Here is a 22,663-nt window from a genome sequence, read left to right on the forward strand (position 1 = left end):
GTATTATTTTAAAAATTTCATATAATAATTATTGATTTCCAATTCCATATTTTATTCTTAAATAGTCTTATATATATGAAATATCAAATTTTGGCTGTAGAACTTTATCCTGCAATTCTAAATAAATTAAATATCTCCAGTTACATGATTTCAAGTTACAGTTTTTAAAACTATATTTCCTTTTGTTAATAGCAGCCTAGTTATACCTATTTCCTGAGCCATTAATTAAGAAATGTTACTCTAGTATTCTGAAACTGACAGCCCTTTGAAAAAATTCAAGAGGCATGATGAAAAAAATAACATGCCAAAGTAAGCCAATCTAAGAATATTTCTATGGCATTTGATTTATAATAAGTATTATTAAATCAGATTATTTTTTAAGGGTTTAGTTTATTTTTTGATTGTGTTTTACTTCTAGTGTCAACAGAAAAATAAGATCATGATTTACTGTTGCTACTAATTTAAAAGACTCTTTAATTCCCAATTTTGGCTTTTCAACACTCTTTTTTGATATAATTTCAACATTTCAAGGGAAGTGATCAAATTTACTTTTGCTGATTTTGAATGTCAATTATTGGTCCAACTGGCATCTTCAGAACAGTATTTCTAAAAAATAAGTTTAAAAAATGAAAATTTCAGTGTTAGTAACCTTTGGAGGGATCTGGGCAAGACCTAGAGGTTAGAAGACAGGTAAACTCTTGCCAGTCAGAGAGCATGCTTTAAAATGGAGAAGAAAAACAATATTCTACTTAAGAGTTGAGGGTAATATATTTTCATTTTTGAAGTTACAAATTGCTGGCAACACTACATGGCCAATAAGCTATGAAAACTGAGTAAAGTCAAACATGTCGTCAAAAAACAAAAATATGATAATAATACCCATAACTACTTAGTAATTAGATCTAAATGATAAATCATTCATATAAATTGATGTAATTAGTCCAGGACAGTAAAGACTCTTGAAACCATATGTTTTCATGTCTATGAGGAATAAATCAAGGAGGTAGGGAAGATGAGTAAAGAGAACAGAAGATTAAAGGGAACAGTTAGCAGTTATCTTCAAATACTTGGGTTTTATGAAGAAGAGAGATTAAACCATTCTATGTAACTCTGGATGACAGATCTAGAAAGAATAAGACAACAATGAAAGACTTCAGCTTACCAAAAGGAAAACTTCTAATTTTTAATGGCCAACAATGGAACTATTTATCTTATGAAGCTGGTAGTATAATGGAAGAGTATACAAACTTGGAATTAAATTGGATCTCAAATTTGAAAACTACCTCTGTCCGTTCCCAGAACTACAAGGTTGTTTGACCTCTAAAATCTCCAAGTCTAACGTATGGGGAAAAAAACGGGAAAAATACCACCTACCTCAAAAGGACAAGTGATATATGGTGTGAATATAACAACTGCTATGTACATAAGTATGATCTGTATATAAAATTGGTGCAAAGCAGGTAATGCAAAAACAAGAAGTTATTTTACCAATCAGTAATCATTAGTGGTGGTTAGGAACAGGGAAGCTGGAGCCAAACTCCTCGTGTTTAAATCCTCATGTTGCTGACTTGGCCAAGTTACTTAACCTCTTGGCATTCCTGTTTCCTAATTTCTACAATATGGACATTAATCGTTCTTATATGGCTGCTGAAAGGAATTATATAAGGCATTGACAATAGAGCCTAATCCATAATACGCACTCTATAATGTCATCTATTATTATTATGTAATATTATAAAAATGAATTCATTTTGTTCAATAGTGAATTCTCTGTTACTGCAAGTATTCCATCAAAGACTTGAACAAGTCAGCAATGGAAATTCCAGAAGTGAATCACAGTCTTAAGTAAATCCATTCACTCACATATTCAACAAATATTAACCAAATATATAATACCTACAAGGGGCAGGAGAGTAGTGGTTAAGAGTATAGATTCCCAAGCCAGTCTGTGGATATGAATTCCCATAGCATCTCTTAGCAGTTTGTAAATGTGGGCAAGTTACCTAACCATGAGATGCCTCAGTTTCTTCTTTTGTTCTATGGGGATAATTATAGGGTTGTTGAGAGGATTCAATGAGCTAACACAGGTAAAGTGCTTAGCACAGTACTTAATAGTGATACATCGTATATAAGGATTAGCTGATTAGCTATTATTTTGACTACATACCAGGCACAGTTTTAGACACTGGGAATACAACACACTGCCGACAAGGTCCCTGACTTCATAGAGCTTATATTCTCTGGAGGGGTGGGGTAGCACCAATAATAAACAAACAAATAAGTAATGACAAGCACTAAAATCAGTGATAAGTGAAGAAAAAGCAAGGGGGGAGGGTATAGTTCAAGTGGTAGAGCGCACGCTTAGCATACACAAAGTCCTGGGTTCAATCCCCAGTACCTCCTCTAGAAATAAATAAAGAAATAAAGAAATAAAGAAATCTAATTACTTCACCTCCCCCAAAACTTCTTTTCAAAAGTTAAGAAAAAGCAGGTCAAGAGGATAGGGAGCAACTGGGGAATTCAAGAAGAGACAGGAAGGTCAAAGGAGAGCTCTTGAGAAGCCATGTGGATATCTGGGGGAAGAACATTTTGGACTGAAAGAAAAACAGAAGGAAACTGAGCAGGAGGATGCAAAGCATGTTAAAAGGAATAGCAAAGAGGCCAATGTCACTGGAGCAAAATAGGGCAGAGAAGGGTAGCAGAAGATAAGATTGGCGAGACAACCAGGTTCCAGATCAGGCACGGCTTTAGAGACCAGAGTAAGGACACTGGATTTTATTCTGAGTCTGAAGGGAAACAACTGGAAGGTTTCAAGCACAGGAGTGACAAAATCAGACTTGCATTTTAAATGATTCACTCTGGCAATGACCTCTAATGAATTATTTGACTCCAAGGTTCCCTGAATTCAATCATCCTACTAGTAATACAGGACATTTACATATCTAGAAAATGGAAAGAATACATCATGATAACAGACTGCAGCATTTCTGACTGCCTAGAAGTTGAGCATTCAAACCCAGTAACAAAATTGCTACATTCAAAACAACAAAGCGTTTACTACAAGGGCACATTCCATTTGTGTTTGTTGGATTTCACATATGAAGTGTGAAGAAATGTTTAAGAAAGATTTGATGGTAGTTTTGGAATGTTGGGGACAAAAAGAGTGAGGAATTATGATTCCAGAAGGGAATGCTTGAGACACCAAAAATGTCAGATTCCAGAGAGGAACTAGTACATCAAAAGGATGCTGGGGGGCTAGCAGGCTGTATCACCACCATGACTGTATTACCACCATGACATACCACTTACAGATGCCCAAGAAACAAACCAAGGATTGGAATTATATTTAGAGAAGTTAAAATGTGAGTACTCCATGAACCAAAAGTCAACAAAGAAATGAAAAGTGTTCCCATTTGGCAATCGGTTTAGATGTGAGTTTGAAAATTCTCTGGGAAGAATGGAAAACTGGAGAAACAAAACCAAAACTCTCAGCTAAGCCACTGACAAGGATGAGGACTGTCATTTACCTTCAACACGGAGGTGTCCTCTGCAGCAATACAAACTTGAATAGCAGATTATCAGACACTAAGCTTTCCTAGTCTGCAAAACTAAGAAGAAAGATAGAGGAAAAAATAAAGGGAAGGGGCAAAAAAGGTGTGTGTTTTGATGTGTGGGAGGTGACTGGGTAGAAAAACCATTTGATAAGTCAAAATTGCTCAGATTTAATCACATTTACGGAATTCTGCGTATCTTTTCAGGGGAACTAAGTGATTTTTGGAATAGTAATATTTTTCAAGAGTCAGTCTTGGCTTTGGCAAGGAAATGGTTATAACTGAAGATATGGAGCAATGTAGAAGAATTCAGAAAGAAACCAAATCTCTGGAAAAAGTGAGGCTTTTTTTGGTTCATTGTAAAGGAACATAAATTAGTCTCAAACCCACAATCTCCGCCTACCCCCCAACTTCCCAGAGTCCTGCGCAGCCCATAGAAAGTGGAAGTGTGCCAAAATCAACAGTGTGGGCCAAAGCTCTGTGGATGAAGGGTGGGATGAGGTTCGGGTGGAACTGGCAGGCAACCGAATGGAATCACTTTAGAGCAATGCCACAAAATGGAGACAAAATAATCACTGAGGATTTTCAAAATTCACAGAAAAGGGGATATGCTTAGCAAAATCACAGACTCAATTCCCTACTCCAACTCATTTCATAAAACAAAACAAAACAAAAGCAAAAACAAAACCAGAAAGGATAAGGGAAAATGAAACAAAGCAAAACATACCTGGATCTCTTATCTGTCTTTACTTAAAGCATAAAATACCCTCCCTCTTCTCTCCTCCCAGCCACCCTGGAACAGAATAGGGAACTGGCAGCAGCTCAGGTGAAAGATTTCGGCCTCCAGCTACAAAGAGGGGAGATAGCAGACAATGGAACTGGTGATTCATTACAAAAGAATACACTCCAGAGCGGCCTGTGGCCACATGGGCTCACTGCACTATTTAAAGGAACAGCAACCCCCTTTCCAACCTCCCTTATTCTTAACACCTTCCCTCCTCTTGGTCCTGATGGAAAACAGATTTTGAAGAAAATGCCAGCAAAGCACTGAGCTGTCCAAGAAAGGGAGGGCTTTGTGTTCCACAGAAACTGGCAGTCTTATGCTATAGTAGAGTACAAAAATTTTCTTTCACATCCATACTGTAAAATCTTTTCCTCTGCCTAGTATACTTTCCCTTTCAACAACAAATAGTATAGTATTTTCTTATTTATTTACAATTTTGTTTTTCTAAGTTTACACATATTACGAGAAAGATTTCTCTCTTCCTTCCTTTTATTCCACAGTTATTTTCACAAATGTGAGGAAGTGCAATAATTTGGTTCACATGCTCTGAAATAAGAGAGTATCTCAGTGAAATACTCTTACAACACATACATGAATAAGATATACCTCAAGTCATTTTTCAAAGTCACATGAGCATGCCTGTCTACTATACTATAATTTGGTGATTAAATTGCCATTTGCTTTTTTTTTTTAAAGCAAAGCTCTAATAACTTATTGTAAATAACAGAATCTTATTAAACTAAGAACAGACCTTCTAAAAGTAGAGCATATGTAATAAAGCATGCACACTGTGCAACTACTGATATGGATCCAAGCATGTGATGAAAATGTTATCCACCGAAAGCCCTTCCCCTTCTTCCAAGTGAGCGATGGAAATTATGGGACACAGAAATGTAAAGATCAAAGATGCAAAGAATCTAAGTGACAAAATGGTGAAAACACATCTAAATACTTCTCTTAATACACTAGTTAAGACACTAAATACCGTTTAACTTTGATAAATTGAACCCCACACCATGTAGACATTTTCTATTCAGAAAGCTTATGTGACAGATGATTATCAAATTTGGGATTTTATGTCTGCTTGAAAAACCAAAAACTACCCCCCAATCCCAAGGAGAAAAAAAAAATTGGACAAATAAAGATTTGGCCTAGCTGGCTACTTCCTTTGATTTTTTTTTCTAGATTACTAACAACTATGTATATTACATTAACATAGAAAGTGTATAAAAAAACACACTGGAATACTGAAGATTCACAAGTTTGACATTCTATACGTTCCATTTGTATAAATTCAGGATGGGCAATTTCCTTCAGCATTCACACACAAGGAGAAAATCATAATGGTTTAAATTAATCTATTAGAATTTTTAAGCACCCAAAAGACCCCTCTTCCCAGTTTCTATTTATCTCTTCTGCTTCACTCCTAAAATTATAGTTTCCCTAATTACTGATTATCAAGACCATGATACTAAGTGTGCAAATGCTTGTGCATTCGTTCCTACTTCTGCTTGCACACGCTTACTCAGCTCCTCTAGAAACTAAGGGGAAGTGCTCCAAGAGGCCACGGAAAACCTCTGATTACAGAGTCCTAGTTTAGATACCTCTTTCACTGATTTAAAAATACATATAATGAAAAGTCAAGTAGTTGAAAAGGCTTCAGTAACAGCTGACAAAGAAGAGAGCCGGTACCCTCTAACATGGCCAGTTAATAAAAATTGAATGAGGGCTCCAAGGTTAAGAAGTCTCATCTCCCAAGAAGCAAAAAGAAGCCAGAAACAGGTTTTCTCTTTTTTAAAAAAGTAAAGCAATATTTCAAAAGGGTTAATGAGGCTGATGATAAAGGGATGAGAAAATATTTCAAGGGTTTCTCTACTTTCCAGAAGAGGGAGTGGTTCCTTAATAATCTCCAAACTCAGATCTGGTGAAAAACTACTTTGGAAAGATATATTCTTTGCAACTTCCCTTTCCTCTGGGTCACACTGGGAAAATCTCCCTAACGCTTCACCTCCTTCCAAACAGCACTGCAGGGCATTATATAACATTTAACGGAACAGGGTTCCAGCTCCTAAAATGATGCCTCCATCCAGATAGCCAGCTGACTCTCTCGCCCTCCGGTGGTGACTTAGAGAGGAAAAGAGGAGAGAGAATACAAAAAAAGGGCAACCTCCTTAAAAGGAAAGCACTGTCCAGTGATGAAATTTCCCTACAGAGCGTAAAACCCTGGAGTGAAACTGATCCTAAGTCTGAGATGAAAGGACACGAATGTTCCACAATGCAAACGATCCTCATTGATAAAATCCAGTCTCATCGTTTCCTCCCAACCTATATATAAAGGAAAAAGGGTAAAGGAACATACAGAAGGGTGCCAAGAAGAAAAATAGCACTACCAGGGAAATCAGGGAAGAGTATTCACCTTTCCATTTGTCAGGAATGACTTGCTAAAATGCAGATTTGATACAGCCTGGCATCACCAGAGAGAGAGAGAGAGAGAGAGGGAGGGAGGGAGGGAGGGAGAGAGAAATCAATCTTCCATTTCCTACTCCTTCTCCTTCAGATGTCTTTTAATGCCCATGTGTGACTGTCATTTATACACTCAGATTTGTTCTCCTGCCAGAGAGGTCTCTACCTGCCTCTACTGCACCTGGATGCTTCTATGGTCTCTACTGAAAACATTCTTTGCCAGTAACAAAGACATGAAAATGAAACATATTTTTTCTAGCCTTCATTTTTAATAAGCCATTTTTGGAGCGAAGGCAGCAAAACTGCAATTCCATAGCCAATCCTGAGAAAGCAAAGTGAATTAGGAATCAGATTTCCCTATAACACAAATTCTTCTGCAATTCTTTAAAGGAAGTCAATCCCTCGCCCCTCTTTTAGGCAGTCTACAAGAATCTCTTCCTACCTCTGCAGTCTCTCTCTCCCTCTCTCTTCTCAGAACCAAGACAAAGAGGTAGACAAATCCCCACAGGGTCTTTCCTGAGCTACAGCTGCACAGTACAGGAAACAGGAATCTGCTATGGAGCTGGGGGGGGGGCGAAAAAAGGATACGGATACCCCCCCCACACACACACACACTTACACTCACACACACAGACTCACAACAGGCACTTTTCAGCTGGTAAGAGTAATTCTGGCCTTTTCTAAAAAGACAATAATTAAAACTCTGGTGATTATGCCCCACCCCCGTACTTTATTTAGATCTCAGAAACGAGAAGAGAAACGAGAAAAGAAACGCACGGAGAAACACAAATCTTACCTGAGTTACCATTTTCTTTTTCTCCATAAACCGAAGGGAACAGCTGGTGAACACTTCAAAGCAGTCGTGCTGGGGCACACCTTCCACAGCTTTCCTTCCGCCCCCCTCCCCCCCCCCCAATCTAGATATTTAAGGGTGGGTGACTGTTCTCCCTTTATCCCGTTTTCCTTCCTTTTTCTTTCTAGTGTTTCTTCCTTTCTTTTCTCTTCCTCTCAGGCAGTCTCTCCCCCTCCTTCTTTCTCCAGCTCCCTCCCATATCTCAGGCAGATGGCTGAAGGAAGCCCCACCCCTGAATGCCTAAGGTAATTAATCAGAGTAGAGCCCCACCTCTTCCTCCTCCTCCCCCCCCCCCCCCCCGCAGGCTGACATCTCCCAACTCCAGAAACAGGCCTGCTGCAGAATGGCAGTTTGGTGTGTGCTTTGCGCAAGCGTGCGTGTGTGCGTGTGTGTGTGTGTGTGTGTGTGTGTGTGTGTGTGTGTGTGTAGGAGGGAGGAGGGGGAGAGACAGGGAAGGGCAGGCGCCATGTGCAGGCATATTTTAAGGAATGAGTATCTTCGATGGTGGCATTAATTATGTAGCACAGGAAGTATTCACAGCAGCTTACCACAGTTAATACAGATTTTTAAATATTCCATCCAAGAATATCTGGTAATTACTAAGAAATGAAACAAGAATTATTTTTTACAAAACATATCCACTGATGTGCAGTTTATATATAGTCGATTTGATAAAAGATGAGCAGAGCTGCTTAATGACAGTTGGCTGGAAGGTTTTCAAGGAATGGGACCATGCAAGAATCTACTTGTCCTAAACCAGTCTAATGACTGCAAAGGACAAAAGGAGAGGAGGGAGGTTATTTAAGTGCTTGTTTTTTCTACTGTAAAAAACCTGGGGATTCTGAAAAAGGTGTCTACAAACATGACTGCTTAAGAAACATCAGGTGGATACAAATCTGACTGCTCAAGGCTCCCAGCTTTATTAAAAATTCTGGTTAACTGAGAATTCCCCCTGTGTGTTCCCCAGCCTTCTGTATTCAGCCTCTACTGAAAAACATAAACCCTTTCTTATATATACACTGGACATCTGTGTCATTACTGTAACGAGTATTGGTTGCTGTAGGGTGCTATAGATACAGAAGGTTTGGTAGGATGTTTACTGAACAGAAGAGTTTCTTTGAAGTTCTCTTGAAAAGTCATAATGAAAAACAGCATCAAAGGTGTGATTTGGTCTAGAAGTCCTGGTCAAAGTCCTAATTCTGCCCTTTACAAGTGATCTTGGAAAAGTCTTTAATCTCTGAATATAAATGTCATAATCTCTCTACTATTATTAAATATTCAAATAAAGTAATCAATGGGAATGTTTGATGAGTGTATGTTTATCTCATAAAACAAAGAATTTCTAATTTTTTAGCATTCTAATAAATAAGACGCCATTCTAAAGGCTTTTATTATGTATTTTAGTTATGCTATACTTATCATGTTATCTCTAATAGGTTACCCAAAGGGCAAAGAGATTCCAAAATTAAGCTTCCAATTTTTAAAATAAACACATAAAGACATCAAAATTAAAAACAGCAAACCACACTGAGAATACATGATTTTTTGCTGACTCTATGAGGACTGTTTGGCAAAATGTATAACCAAGCTTTTAAAAAGTGTACCGTCTAATAATGTTGGTTGGCACACTGTCAACAAAACATTATCATACTGCCATCCAAAGTAATAATCACTTTAGCAATTCTGAAAAGAACACACAGGAGCTACCAGACAATCTGTAGAACCTGGAGAAACTGGCCAAGTCACAGCTATTTACCGAGTACCTACAATATGTCAGACACTCTTCTGGGCATTTAACAAATATCTGCATACTTCTGGTAGAATCCATAATATGTAAAGAAATATGTACAAAAGAATGGGATCTTAAAACAGAAAAAAATTAAAAGAAATAGATCAGTACTAGGCTTGTTCTTATTTAACATTTTTAGAAATGATCTAGAAGATAGAACATCCCATATTCTCTGAATTTGCAACTGAGAAGACAATTAGCAGTCAAAAATTTTAAAGACAAAGTGAAGAAGCAAAAAAGAGGTAAGTTTCACTGGAAGCAAGACCAATGCAGTGTACTTTTGGAAAAATTTAAATCATATTTATGGAATAATTATTTTTCAGTTCTAACATAAGAAATACACTGAGAATCAGTGTATACCAGTCTCTGAACCCACTGGTCCACGACAGTGCTAGGGCAAAATCCCTGGAGTACCAAGAGACAGACTCCCCGACTTCCCACCATACATGCACACACTACCCTTATGAAAGCTGTGGCGTCTTGAAGCCTGCAAGCCTCCCTACGAACGGACAGCAAAGCCCCCAAAAGATACTTCTTTTAAACAAAAAATGAGGGATACCCACAGTAAAAAGTCTAAGACTAGGATAAAGGTTTCCTTAGGCCTGGTATTCGTGCCTCTTTTCTACATTTAGGACCAACATTTTATACTGCAAATAATACACTTATAAAAGTCATTACCACAAGAAAGAGTATGAGCTAAGAGTAAAAATAAATACTAACATAATTTTCATAAACTCACTCACAGTGAGTACTGGACAAACTCAAGGATATTCTGCTGTGTGTCGCTGATTTTAAAGTCTGGCATTATAGAGGACAATGTGCTCTCTCGTGCCCTAGTGAGAGAAGAACAACTGAATGGCCTGGATCTGAACCAGCAAAACAACTAGAGTTCCCTGGTGGCTGAATGTGCTCAGCAGTGTACCAGGAAAAACTCACCTGAGAGCATTTTCTGGGTAGGGGCTTGGGGTGGGAATGAGGGGGTTGGGGAGGTCGACAGGCAAGCATATAATAAGAATGTCAGTTAAGGGAGGACACCATGCCTACCTTTTGGAACAGTCTCCAGCTCCCAGCACAGTGCCTGGTGTATGGCAGTTAGTACTGGATAAATATTTGTTCAACAGACAAATGAAGGAGCTTATCCTAGTTGTCTCAACATCTTCATTGTTTCCTCCCTGTTTCATGTAATCCCCAGAATTCCAGCTTCCTTTCCCCCATATGACTCAAAGGAAATTTATTAAAGTCATCAAGGCCAGTGAAGGCCAAAGTCAATGGACATTTTATATCTTTTTTGACTTCTCGGTGGCATTTGGCACTCCCTTCTCTAGGAAACTCATTCTCACCTTCAAATGACACCAGTCTTTCCCGATTTTCCTATTTTCCTGTTCACTCGCTTCCCCATCTTACTCTTCTGCCTCTGCCCACCCTCTATGTTGGTATTGCTTGAGGTGCCATCTTCAGACCTCATTATACTGCATACCACAGGTTCTTAACCCAAAGTTCACACAGGCATCCTGGTGGAAATTTGTTTTCTTACGTGCATTTCTGTGCAGAGAGGGTCTACAATATTCATCAGATTTTCAAAAGGGTACAAATCTCAAAAAAGTTAAATGTTGGTCTTCAGTTCCTGCGGCTTCGGGCTGACAAACTTGCTTGCTCTGGGTGATGTCATCCATCCCACTGCCTCAATTACCGCCCAGATACTTTGATAACCCCCACATTCCTGTGTCCAGTTGTCATTCCTGAACTCCAGATCAAAATATCCAACTGCCAAATAATGGTCATCTCCATTTAGATATCCTACAAATTTCTCTATTTTAAAAGTCCAAAACTAAATTAAATTCTCAAAACTGAACCACTAATTCATTTAGCAAATGTGAGTGCCTATTACGTGCCAGGCACCATTCCAAGTGCTGGGGGAAAACAGTAATCAACAAAGGAAATAAAAATCCCTGCATGTGTGAAGCTTGGATTCTAGTACTCACTCCACCACGTTTGTTTTGTGAAACGTGGTTAAACTTCATAACTGGTAAAATAGGTACCACTGCTTGAGAAACCTACTTTGTGGTAGCTTACCAGGCAAATATATCCATTCTTAGCTCATTTCCTCCTCAAGACAAGATATTTTAATCTCCTCTGTAGAGATGAAGGAACAAAGACTAGTTGAGGCTAAGTATCTTGTTCAAAGTCACCCAAGCCAGCAAGCTGAAGAGCCCAGATTTAAACCCAGACTCCTCCTCTTCACTCAATACCACACCAAACCAGATGCAAGTCCTATTGATTTCTCAGAAATCTGACTTTTCTTTTCATCCCTAGCACCACAAAATCAGTTCTGACCTTATTAACTGGCATTTAGCTCCCTACTTGTCTCTGCCTTCAGTCTCTTCTCAAGCAAGCTTCTCACTACTGCCAGAGCTTGATCTTTCTAAGTGAAAATCTCATCATGCCACTTCCCTGATTAAAATCCTCAACTATTTCCCAGAGTCTACAAAGGGAAAAAATACTAACTCTTAAGTAGGCATGTAAGAGACATAATGTGGCTTCAGCATACCTGTCCAGAGTCCCTCTCCCCATCCACCGCTCTTCTCTGCTCCATACTTTATGACTTACAGTTAGTTCCTCCATGCTTCTGGTTTTTTTTTTTTTTTTTCCTGTTTTCTGTTCTTACTCCTTTGAGTATGGCCTTTAAGGCTAATTCATCCTTCAAGGCTCAGTTTAGGGATCCCCTGCAGCAGAAAGACTTTCTTGATCTATCTGATCCCATATCTGGGTTAGGAACTCCGAACTCCTGTGCCTTAGTGCCTAAGCCATGATTCATATTGTTTCTGCATAACTTTGACTAGACTGTGAGCAATCTGAGGGTAGGAACTGTGTTTCACAATCCTAACCCAGTACCTAACCTAATGCTTGAATACCTAGTAGATGAATAAATGTTTGATGAAATAAAACAATAATACCTTGTTTTCTTCTTCTTTTTTTTTTTTTTTTAAAATTGAAGTATAGCCTGTTTACAATGTTGTGTTAATTTCTGGTATACAGCATGGTGATTCAGTCATATACATACATACATATATATGTATATATATGTGTGTATATATATTTCTTTCCATATTTTTCATTATAGGTTATTACAAGGCATTGAATATAGTTCCCTGTGCTCTACAGTAGGTCCTTGTTGTTTATCCATTTTAGGTATAGTAGTTAGTATTTGCAAACACCAAACTCGCACTTTATCCCACCCCACCGTGTTTCCCCTGGGGAAATTATCCCTTCCTACCTCCTTTCCCCCAGGTAATCATAAGTTTGTTTTCCATGTCTGTGAGTCTGTTTCTATTTTGTAAATAAGTTCATTTGTCTCGTTTTTTTTTAGATTCCATATGTAAGTTGTATCATATGGTATTTTTCTTTCTCTTTCTGAATGCTTTGATTTCTATCTCTAGCCATTTATTTATCCATATATGGGTACAAAACGATGAAGAGCATCTATGTGGTTACCAAAATACTATCAAAGCATTATTTTCTTCCCAAAGAGTACTTGGAAATACCTTCAAATTCATAAATTTACTTCAGTATCTTAGAAATTTGAAGGCGAAAGGAAGATGTATAAAATGAGAGAGGAAAAAGGCCTTATTTTCAACATTATTAGTTAGAATAGTTCAGATTCTAGACAAAACAATACTCACTGATTAAAAACAAAAAAAGGGCTCACAACTTTAGGTAGTCCTACTCTTCACAACTTTACACAGATGGGGCTGAACTTCCCCACCTGCCACCCACATACCAGCAATGCTACAAAAGCAGATCCAAGAGTCCCTGGCCAGTAGGCAGCTTTTGCTCATACTTTCCCAGGCTGCCACTGATGCCCAAGTGAAAAGCAACATTAAAGGGACAGCATTTCCTGCAGTAATAAAAACTTGTTAGTATAAATGTGCTTCACAGCATGCTCCCCCCAACACAATAACCCTAAGTGTAAATAACAATTTACACCTAATAGATATTAAATACCTTCCCAGAAGCGTCTCCAAGACAATACTACTTTAATATCCTTTGCCCCAGCATCCCTTTTAATATTTATAGATCATTCTATTATAGATAATTCTATTCATAGGTAATTTATATATAGAGAGATAATTTATAGATAATTCTGTTATGTCTTAGCTCCTTTTCTATGGTTTGGGAAGGGTTCAGTTATATAGAACCCATTCTAGAAAAAAAAAGGTGAGAATACAATTTGAATCAACTTCTTTAGACCTTATGCTTATAAAAATCAAATAACCCTCGTATTTATTTCTTGTCCCCAAAATCAAATCTTTAGAAAAAGACTACAAATAGCATCCATTAAGATACAGGTGAGGCCAGAGAAATTAGAAAACATCACTTTATAAATTTTTAATTAGATTTGCATAACATATTCTTTAAAGTATCTTTAAAGTATCCCAAACTCTAGACAACTAGAGTCATGTATACAATTGAAATTACGTGTACAATCTCTGTATTCTCTGACAGATTAAGGAAAAGGTTCTCAGACAAATATTAAAGGATGAGACACAAATTTACGACTAACCAAATTATCAAGAAAATAACATGTGATTAATCTGTGAAAACTGAAGTGTACTGCTTCTCCAGTAATAAAATGTGCCATGTCTCTATTACTAAATTACTGGAGATTCTGCCTGTTTTCTTCACCACTACATCCCTGTGCCTGGCACACAGTATAGACTCAAAAAACATCTGATGAGCAATAAACTAATTCAAAATGAGAACTAAAGGGATATCCCTCTTCATCCATCTTCCCACAATGAAGTGGACAGCCTATGGGCTAACCGACTACATCATTCTGCAGACCTGAGCATGCTCTAGACAAAGGTTATCTTTTACATAGGTCACGTTCTCTCAGTTTTCCAGATGCCTAATGTCCTTAAGAGCTGTACTTAGCTGTCCTAAACCCTCAAATCAGGACACTGAGCTACTATGCCCCCAATAATGTAATACCCCGTGTCTACTTCCTCCAACTGCCCCATTCACCTCAAAATGATAATCAGTGCCAATGTGTTCAAGGGGTGACAGGCTAAGTAAAATGGCCTCAGGGAAAACTGTGATAATAGATGAACCCCTAACTTGCAACCTATTAGTTATCACATAACATAAAATTTACCGTCTTATCCATTTTTAAGTATACAATTCAGTGGTATTAAATACAGTGGCCCCTTGAACAATATGGTTTTGAACAGAGCAGGTCCACTTACACGTGTATTTTTTTCACTGAATATGTACTATAGCACTACACGATCGGTGACTGGTTGAATCTGAGGGCGCAGAACCACGGATATGAGGGCTGACTGTAAGGTTATACGGGAATTTTCGACTGTGCATAGGGCTGGTGTCCCTAATCCCCATGTTGTTCAAGGGTCAACTGTATATTCATAATTTGCTACCATCACCACACCACCCACCTCTTCATTTTTTAAAATGAGACTCTATATCCATTAAACAATAATTCCCCAACCCCCCATCCCCCCTGTCCCAGAGCCCCTGGCAACCACAATCCTACTTTCTGTCTCTATGAATTTGACTACTCTAAGTACCTCTCATGAGTGGAATCATACAGTATTTGTCTTTTTATGACTGGCTTAGTTCAATTAGCATAATATCCCCAAGGTTCACCCATGTTGCTCCTTCTGTCAGAATTTTCTTCCTTTTTAAGGCTAAATTTTATTCCACTGCATGTATGTATCATATTTTGGTTATCCACTCATCCACTGATGCATAATTGTGTTGCTGCTTCTACCTTTGGCTATTGTGAATAATGCTTCTATGAACATGGGTATACAAATATCTTTCCAAGACCCTGCTTTCAATTCTTTTGGGTATATACCCAGAAGTAGAAGTGCTGGGTCATATGGCAACTCTATTTTTAATTTTTCAGCAACTGCCATATTGTTTTCCACAGCAGCTGTACCATTTTACATTCCTATCAACAGTGCACAAGGGTTCCAATTTCTCTACATCCTTGCCAACACTTGTTATTTTCTGTTTTTTTGACAGTAGCTATCCTAACAAGTTACAGTTTAACCATCCAGTCAGAAGTGATAAATGTCTAATCTAAAAGAGTAATTTCAAGAACAGTTTCTCAAATAGACTTTTTATGGGAAGGGAGACTACACTCATTGTCCTTTATTCATATCCAACAAGCCCCTATCTACTTACTCTGCCTGTATTTTAAACTGCTTTGGCCCAGATTTGGTTCTGCAAAAATTGTAACTAATAAAATAACTAATTTCAATTGAACACTTTTAAGACAGGCATAATTTTATTAACCTCAAGGGCAATAAAAGGTCAAGTACCTAAAATACTTCAGTGCCCTGTGTTGAGAATTCACTTTATTTCAGTATCTCAACACTAGCAATTCTAGAAATACTTTATTTAAATAATAGGTGCAAAACCTTTAATTAAAAAAATACTATTCAATCATGGTTTCAATATTTTCAAATTGCACAATGCACTGGTACAGAACCACAAGTAGTATGCAATGAGGAGGTTTGTTTTAACTAAGTACAAGAATATAACAAGCTAAAAAGAAAATTTTGTAACTATAGTTGAGATAAGAGTTTGGGTAGCAAACAACATCTATAAATGCACCGGAAAAAAACTGTTACTCTAACAGAATTAACAAATAAGACTGTAAGATAGTTTGAGATCCTTCAACTTAAAATGGCTTTTTCAATCACATTGATTTTCCTGATGTAGTAGAGAATGTACTCTTAAATTTTAATATCCTATTATCTGCATTTCTAAGCTACCTTAATTTCAGAGAGAATAAACCTACTAAATGGAGCAAAGTCAAGAAAGTGCTGTTTCAAATACTGAGCACCAAATTTATCAGTACTAAATCTTAATGACTGAAAAGATTTGGGGTGGCAAATTCATTTTATCATAAATGAATAAAATTTTACTGCAAAAGACTTTATCAAACATGTCATAATTTCTAAATAGGAATCCTTTAACCCACCCCACAATTTTTATTATTGCAAGAAATGGCCAATTTTCTACATCAAAAATTTTATTTACATAATTTTTTTTTCATAAATCTCCAACACCTCAATCTTCTCTGGAAACACTTTTTCAGTGTTTTTTTCTGAGATGATTTTACTTCTATTATAGTTACTACAAGTCCCTTCCTTTACTAGTTGGGTCTCAGAAATTTGCTTTTCACAGATGTTTCTCTTCACATCTGTGCACATCAATATTTACTTGTAAGAAGCTTTGCTTCAAATCTAGTCTCATGACACTTTCAGCCTGAAGCTGTTGCACAGACCAATCTATTGTTTCATGCCAGGAGAGAGAGAGTTCACAGATAAATGAGACCCAACTTGTCAAATATATCAAAACCTCATTATGGAAAATACATACTCCATCACAGCAACTCAAAATAATGAAAAATTATCCAGTTAATATAAAACATATAGTATAGACCAATGTGAATAGAACAGAGTTAAAGAAACACAACCATATCCCCCCCACCCACATGACTTCCACACTGGTAGCTTAAGACCTGTCCAAGTAAGTTTACTCTGGAAGGCTTACACAACAGGCCCAATTAAAAATAGCTTGCCTTTAGGCCCGAAATACCTAATAAGATATACTCGTGTGTCTGTAACTTCCTTTAACCCTATGTATTTCTGTCCAAACCACAACTTTGGAGCTAATTATTAGAAAAATGGCTATTTGAAAGAAAAAATAACCAATGCCACGAAAACAAACTAAATCAAACTGAGAAACCAAGTAGTATCTATAATTCAGTTAACTGTATTGATAACCATTTTTATTTTCCACTTCTAGGTTTTCAGCACAATCAATGAATACTTCAAAAATCATGACACATGAAAGATCATCTAGTCCAACCCATTCATTTTATATACAAGGAAAGTGAAGTCAAGAAAAATGAAGCTATCTGAGCACGAATATGGAGGTGGTTAATACTACAGCTTGAATCAGATTCCAGAATCTTTAACTTCAGCTTCACTCACTATACTGCTACTAACTTAAAGATAAAGTTATTCAGGAATATTCTTGATAAAGACCTAAATTTTTATGATTCTAGATTTCAACAAGTTAGTAACTAAGACGGCAATTATCCCATCACAGAACAGTCTAAAATGTTACATTAAGTGTGGAGAGAGCGCCCTCTACTGTATATTACCTTTCTGAAAAATACAGCAACAATTGGAAACGCTATCTGTGCTTCTCATCTACTCAAAAGGAAGCCTGAAGTTTACTACAACATATATATGGGGGCTTAGTTATGTTACATTTATAATGCCAAGCACACTATTTAAAACACACACACACACACACACACACACACACAAACACACACACATCTCTACTTTTAGGATTGAAAGCAACCACTCCTGCCCAGCCCTCAACGCTACAAAATTCAAACCTCCTGTTACAGCAAATTAGCAAATAACTTTGGGAAATCTGCTCTGAGTGGTACCAGGTCAGAAGACAGGAAGTTTATAAGCATTTCATCCCCCCATAAGACCCTCACATCAATCAAATACTATCTAGAAAGTAAGTCATAACCCTTAGCTTACCTGGACAACAGGATATTGATAATCCATACAATACACACCATACATAGCAAAGGGGAAAAAAATCTTCAGATAAGACAGTACAAAAAGTGTCTAAGCTTTTGCCTTGTTTGATCTGGCTGTCCTGTCCAAAGGAACTAGGGAGCACCAAAAAATCCTTGGCTGACTTCCAGTCTACGCAGATAGGTATGTTGGCTCAGATGATGAAGAGCTTGGTTCAGCCCACGCTTCCACCCCAGTAAGATTCAACACTACACAGAAGAACATTCAGGGAAAAGCAAAAAGTTCCCACTGAGTTATAGACTGAAAACGACACTAGAGATTTGCTGTTACTGTTGGTTTTAAATTGACAACTCCTCCAGAAACTCAAGGGGCAGAGAATGACAGCCAAGGAAGGGAACACGGGCTCCTTAAAGTGGCACACAAAAACGGTAGGAAGCACAAGGTATCCGGGATCCAACATGATATATATATTCTAGGCTTTAAGTACGTCAGAGGGAACACTCCCAATCCAGAACATGGAAAGGCAGATGGGACTGGTTTTATTTCTCTATTTCTTCTTGGGCGGGACTGCACGCCCGCGCATGCACGTACACACACACACACATACACACACACACACACACACCCTTCTCACTGTCTCCGGCAGAGACAGGTGTTAGGATTAACAGTATAAAATTCTTCTGCCATGGAAAGGAATGGGAGAAAAATGAAGTCACACTGCTACATGCAGTAAAAGGATCTCTTTCATGACATTGTATGTTTCTGTATCATTTAACACCTCCTCCACTGTGCTTTAACAGAAGCTAGGACAGCTGGCAGGATCAGCACTAGAAAAGAGGAAGGTGGCCCCAACTCTGAGGCAACATGAGTCCACTGGAGACCTTCAGATATGCAAGATACTCTCTCAGCTGTTCCAATCAAACATGGAAGGATTAACTCCGGCTGCCTGCAAAAAGGTTGGGGGTGGAAAGGTCTTTTCAGAAAAGCCAGTTGCTCTTCCCCTTTTAGGAAGCTGCTATACCCACCCTGCCATTATATACAAACACACATGTGCACACATATTTCTATAACAGATATTAAAAGCAGTAACAACCATGGACAGGTGTTAAGTCAGTCTGACAATGCATGGTAAGTTAAAGAGGTGGCTTTCAGAGCCTAAATAGCCCATCTAAAAATCAGAGAACTGCTAAGTAATTCTTAGGAAATAGGATAAGAGTGAGCAGAAAGTAAAGAGAAATGCTCCGTAAGAGAGACATACCATTTATAACTATCTCTCCTAAGAAATCTCCTACTTGGGGCAAACATTCAAAAGTTCAAAATGATAAATAATTCTAAATTAGTTTTAGGAGCTCTGATCTCCCTAATCTTGGAGAGCCAGTAATATTAGAACATGTTTTAGTAAGATTAGCCCGTGAGGATTATTTGCAACTGTGAGGCATTTGTAAGAGTTTAAGTCTTACCATGCCCCCTTCACCCCCAGTGCAATTTTTCTCCTTTTATGGTCACTGCAATTTATTTTATTATTGTTCAGGAGAAATTGTTTTTTAAGAGTCAAAATGGCCTTAGTACATTTACGATAGATCTCTTGGTTAAGCATTTATCTTAAATCGGTTCTAAGAGATTAGGAGGACCATTACAATGTACTAAATTATCTTCAGATTGCTAATACCGATTCTATGTGTATTACACATGAGGGACAATAATCAACTCAGTGTAATTTTTAAAAGTTTACTGAATATCTATTATACACAGGTATTGTGCTAACAAGCACTGGAGAAATGAACAGATACAGTTCTATTGTAAAGGAATTTGCAATTTATGGGAGAATAGATGAGTACCCAGGTAAAACCGAAAGGCAAAACAACGCTACAGCACAAAATTAAACATTGTAAGCAATTTCTTACACAAGGAATAATATTTTCAAAAAGCTGCTCTTTATGAACACTTCCATAAAGTGTCACTTTCTCACCACTAAAACTATGAGGCCCTTCTGTGTCAGTTCTTAACAGAGATTACCTGAGCCTTAGAACATTTTTGATCTGATTCGTCACAACTTAAGGCTTGTAATTATACATTCTAATTGTCCTCTATATAGTAACTAAAATGGTAATTAAGAAATAACAAAAGGAATATTTCTGTAATAAAACGTTATACTAAATTTCCCCTTCTAATCAAATCAAGTAATTCTCCAGTCCTCCTTCCTCCTGTACACACAGCCGTCCCACCTTCACTGTACTTCATTTCATACACAGCAGTACTGGCCACACACATACTTGTAAACTAACATCTTAAACCACTATTACATCTTCTTGACATGATTGGTATCAAGATTCTCTTGATAGGAAAACTGGGAAATGATGATACTTACAAACCACCAAGGGCTGTGATAATAAACCATGGCTGACAAACTTAACTTTCATGAGTTAACTCAGTTCAATATCTGATGGATTAATCACAGAAGATGGAATTTTCCTAAAGATGACAGATTATAACTCAAATTCTAAAACAACTGACACAATTTCAGCCTAAAAGTGCTCCCCAAATATGTTACTGAGGGCCTCATCAATTTCTGGAGCTTTAAATTCTTATTGAGGATAGATTTACACATATAAGATGAAAAGATGTGACTGATAAATTAAACAAAAAAAATTATATTGCTCAATAATGGTTAGAGTGTAATTCCATATTTGTAAATGCACATATGTATCTGTGTATATTAATCAATAAGTTACATGTGTAATTTATAAGCTTTATGTCTTACATGTAAGTTACATGTTATATTTTTATATACACACATATAACTTATTTGTTGACACACACACCAATATATGCCATATATAGTATGTATTACATTCACATACACACCCACGGACACACAATTCACACATACATTATGACAGGCGTAAGACAAAACCGACACCTATAGGGGGGTGGGATAGCGGGAAAGTGAGTTGGTTTTCATTTATTACTTTAGAGACAAACTTCTAATTTGTTCAAATATATTTAAATTGGCATTTATTGCTCCTGTAATTTATCTTTTCATAAGTTTAAGGGAATCACAACAGATTTTACTTTGAGTACAAATACTTTAAAAATTAATAATACTCTCTCAGTCTCTCATTTATATTATCACATTTGCTTTACCTGACATGATGGCGTAAATATAAACTCTCATTTAATCCTGGAGGATTTAGACACTAAATAATCTGTGCCCAGTCTAGTTTAAATAATGAGCCCTTCAGAAAAATGGCAAAATAATTCAATATGTGAATTATAACTCCCTGTACTTCTTGCCTTTTTACTTACCTCTTTCTGTAAAATTTTTAAAATTCTTTTAATTAAAGACCAATAACTTAGTCGAACTTAAATTCTAAAATATAGAGAGAAAGGCAAACCTTTCACCAGGAAGACAGCATACTATAAAAGATTAAATTACAACAGGGTGAAAGGGTTGCTCTCCTTTCCTAACATACAGTCTTTCTGCAGACTAATGTAGCCTTAACAGAGATTCTATGCATACATCGGAAGTTCAATATCATTGTTTCAATAATTTTTCTAATTTTCAAATTGATTTAAAAAATGGAAACAAAAAATGTAACCATTTTCAACTCAGAAGTTACTACTAAGTGATTCCCACCCACCCCAGAATATACTAGGTATTTCCTTTAAATTTTAAATACTATCATATTCATTCAAATAAAAATTTCAGAAATAAAAAGACTGATTCTTCACAATAAGGTCAGAGTTATTTGCTGACAATTTTAATTCAAATCATTTGAAAAAGTACAAGCTATGCAGTATTATTAATGCTTTTATAGTATTAAAGTTTTTATATACTGATCAATTAGAAACATGAATATAGAAAATAGCCTTCAATATATATATTTCTATATATCTCATTAGCAGAGGTATTTAGATTGTATGTTTCAACATTTGGGCACACCTACAACATGTCTGTTAAACAGAATGTAATGATATCAGAAAGAAATAAATCTAGTGATATTTAGGAGTGAGATACCTAGAAATTATCTTGAGATTTATGAAATTTAAGTTTTGCTAACAATAAAGTAGACAATCTATCATATCAGTCCCATGCCAGAGGACACAGTTGGTGACAGGGTCGTGTAATCTGTCCCATCTACAGCCCTAGGGATCTCAAGACTTACCAAGTACTGGATAATCAGAAAATATTTGACATTCTTCTCTTTTCTACTCTCTCATTCTTGTTTTCTTCTCTCCTTTTCCTTCCCTTCTGCCTACACCACAATCCTACCAAGAGTGTTTAAAGATACTAGTTAGGCCTCAGGGTAGAATGCTTTGGCAAAGATTGCAAAGACCTCTTCTCTAAGGTTAAAACTGGTTTTAGGAGCAATCTCAGAAGGTTCTCAAAGATTGCTGTGTACTGGGATAATATAGAAGTTCAAAAAGAGGCAGCACTTGAGATAGACAGATGAGGACGGAGGGAATGGGAGAAAGAAAAACCTATATGTAGGCAAAATAATGTACTTAGAAATATGTAAGAATTACATAGGGACCCATGTGACTAGTCTACTTGACTGTGGGTGAATAGTGGCAAATGACAAGAAAAGCAGGTTGGTATCCTTGTGGAGGGCCTAGGACATCAAGCTA

General features: G+C 37.1%; 1 protein-coding gene across 20 annotated transcripts in view; it reads right to left on the reverse strand.

Annotated features, from left to right (window-relative positions):
• RBFOX2 (RNA binding fox-1 homolog 2) overlaps nucleotides 1–22,663 on the reverse strand; it is a 239,445-nt gene that overhangs the window by 74,824 nt on the left and 141,958 nt on the right. The window contains exon 1 of one of the 20 annotated variants that reach the window (XM_074375467.1): nucleotides 18,035–18,442. The exons of 18 other annotated variants lie outside the window; for them this stretch is intronic. In XM_074375467.1, the coding sequence (XP_074231568.1) occupies nucleotides 18,035–18,079 (45 nt within the window). In that variant the 5' untranslated portion in view covers nucleotides 18,080–18,442. Of the gene's footprint in view, nucleotides 1–7,594; nucleotides 7,853–18,034; nucleotides 18,443–22,663 lie in introns of those variants that run through there. One more of the 20 variants, XM_074375468.1, reaches the window with a different exon arrangement.

This window comes from Camelus bactrianus, chromosome 12 (genome assembly GCF_048773025.1).
Source record: "Camelus bactrianus isolate YW-2024 breed Bactrian camel chromosome 12, ASM4877302v1, whole genome shotgun sequence".
NCBI classification, from domain to species: Eukaryota; Metazoa; Chordata; class Mammalia; order Artiodactyla; family Camelidae; genus Camelus; species Camelus bactrianus.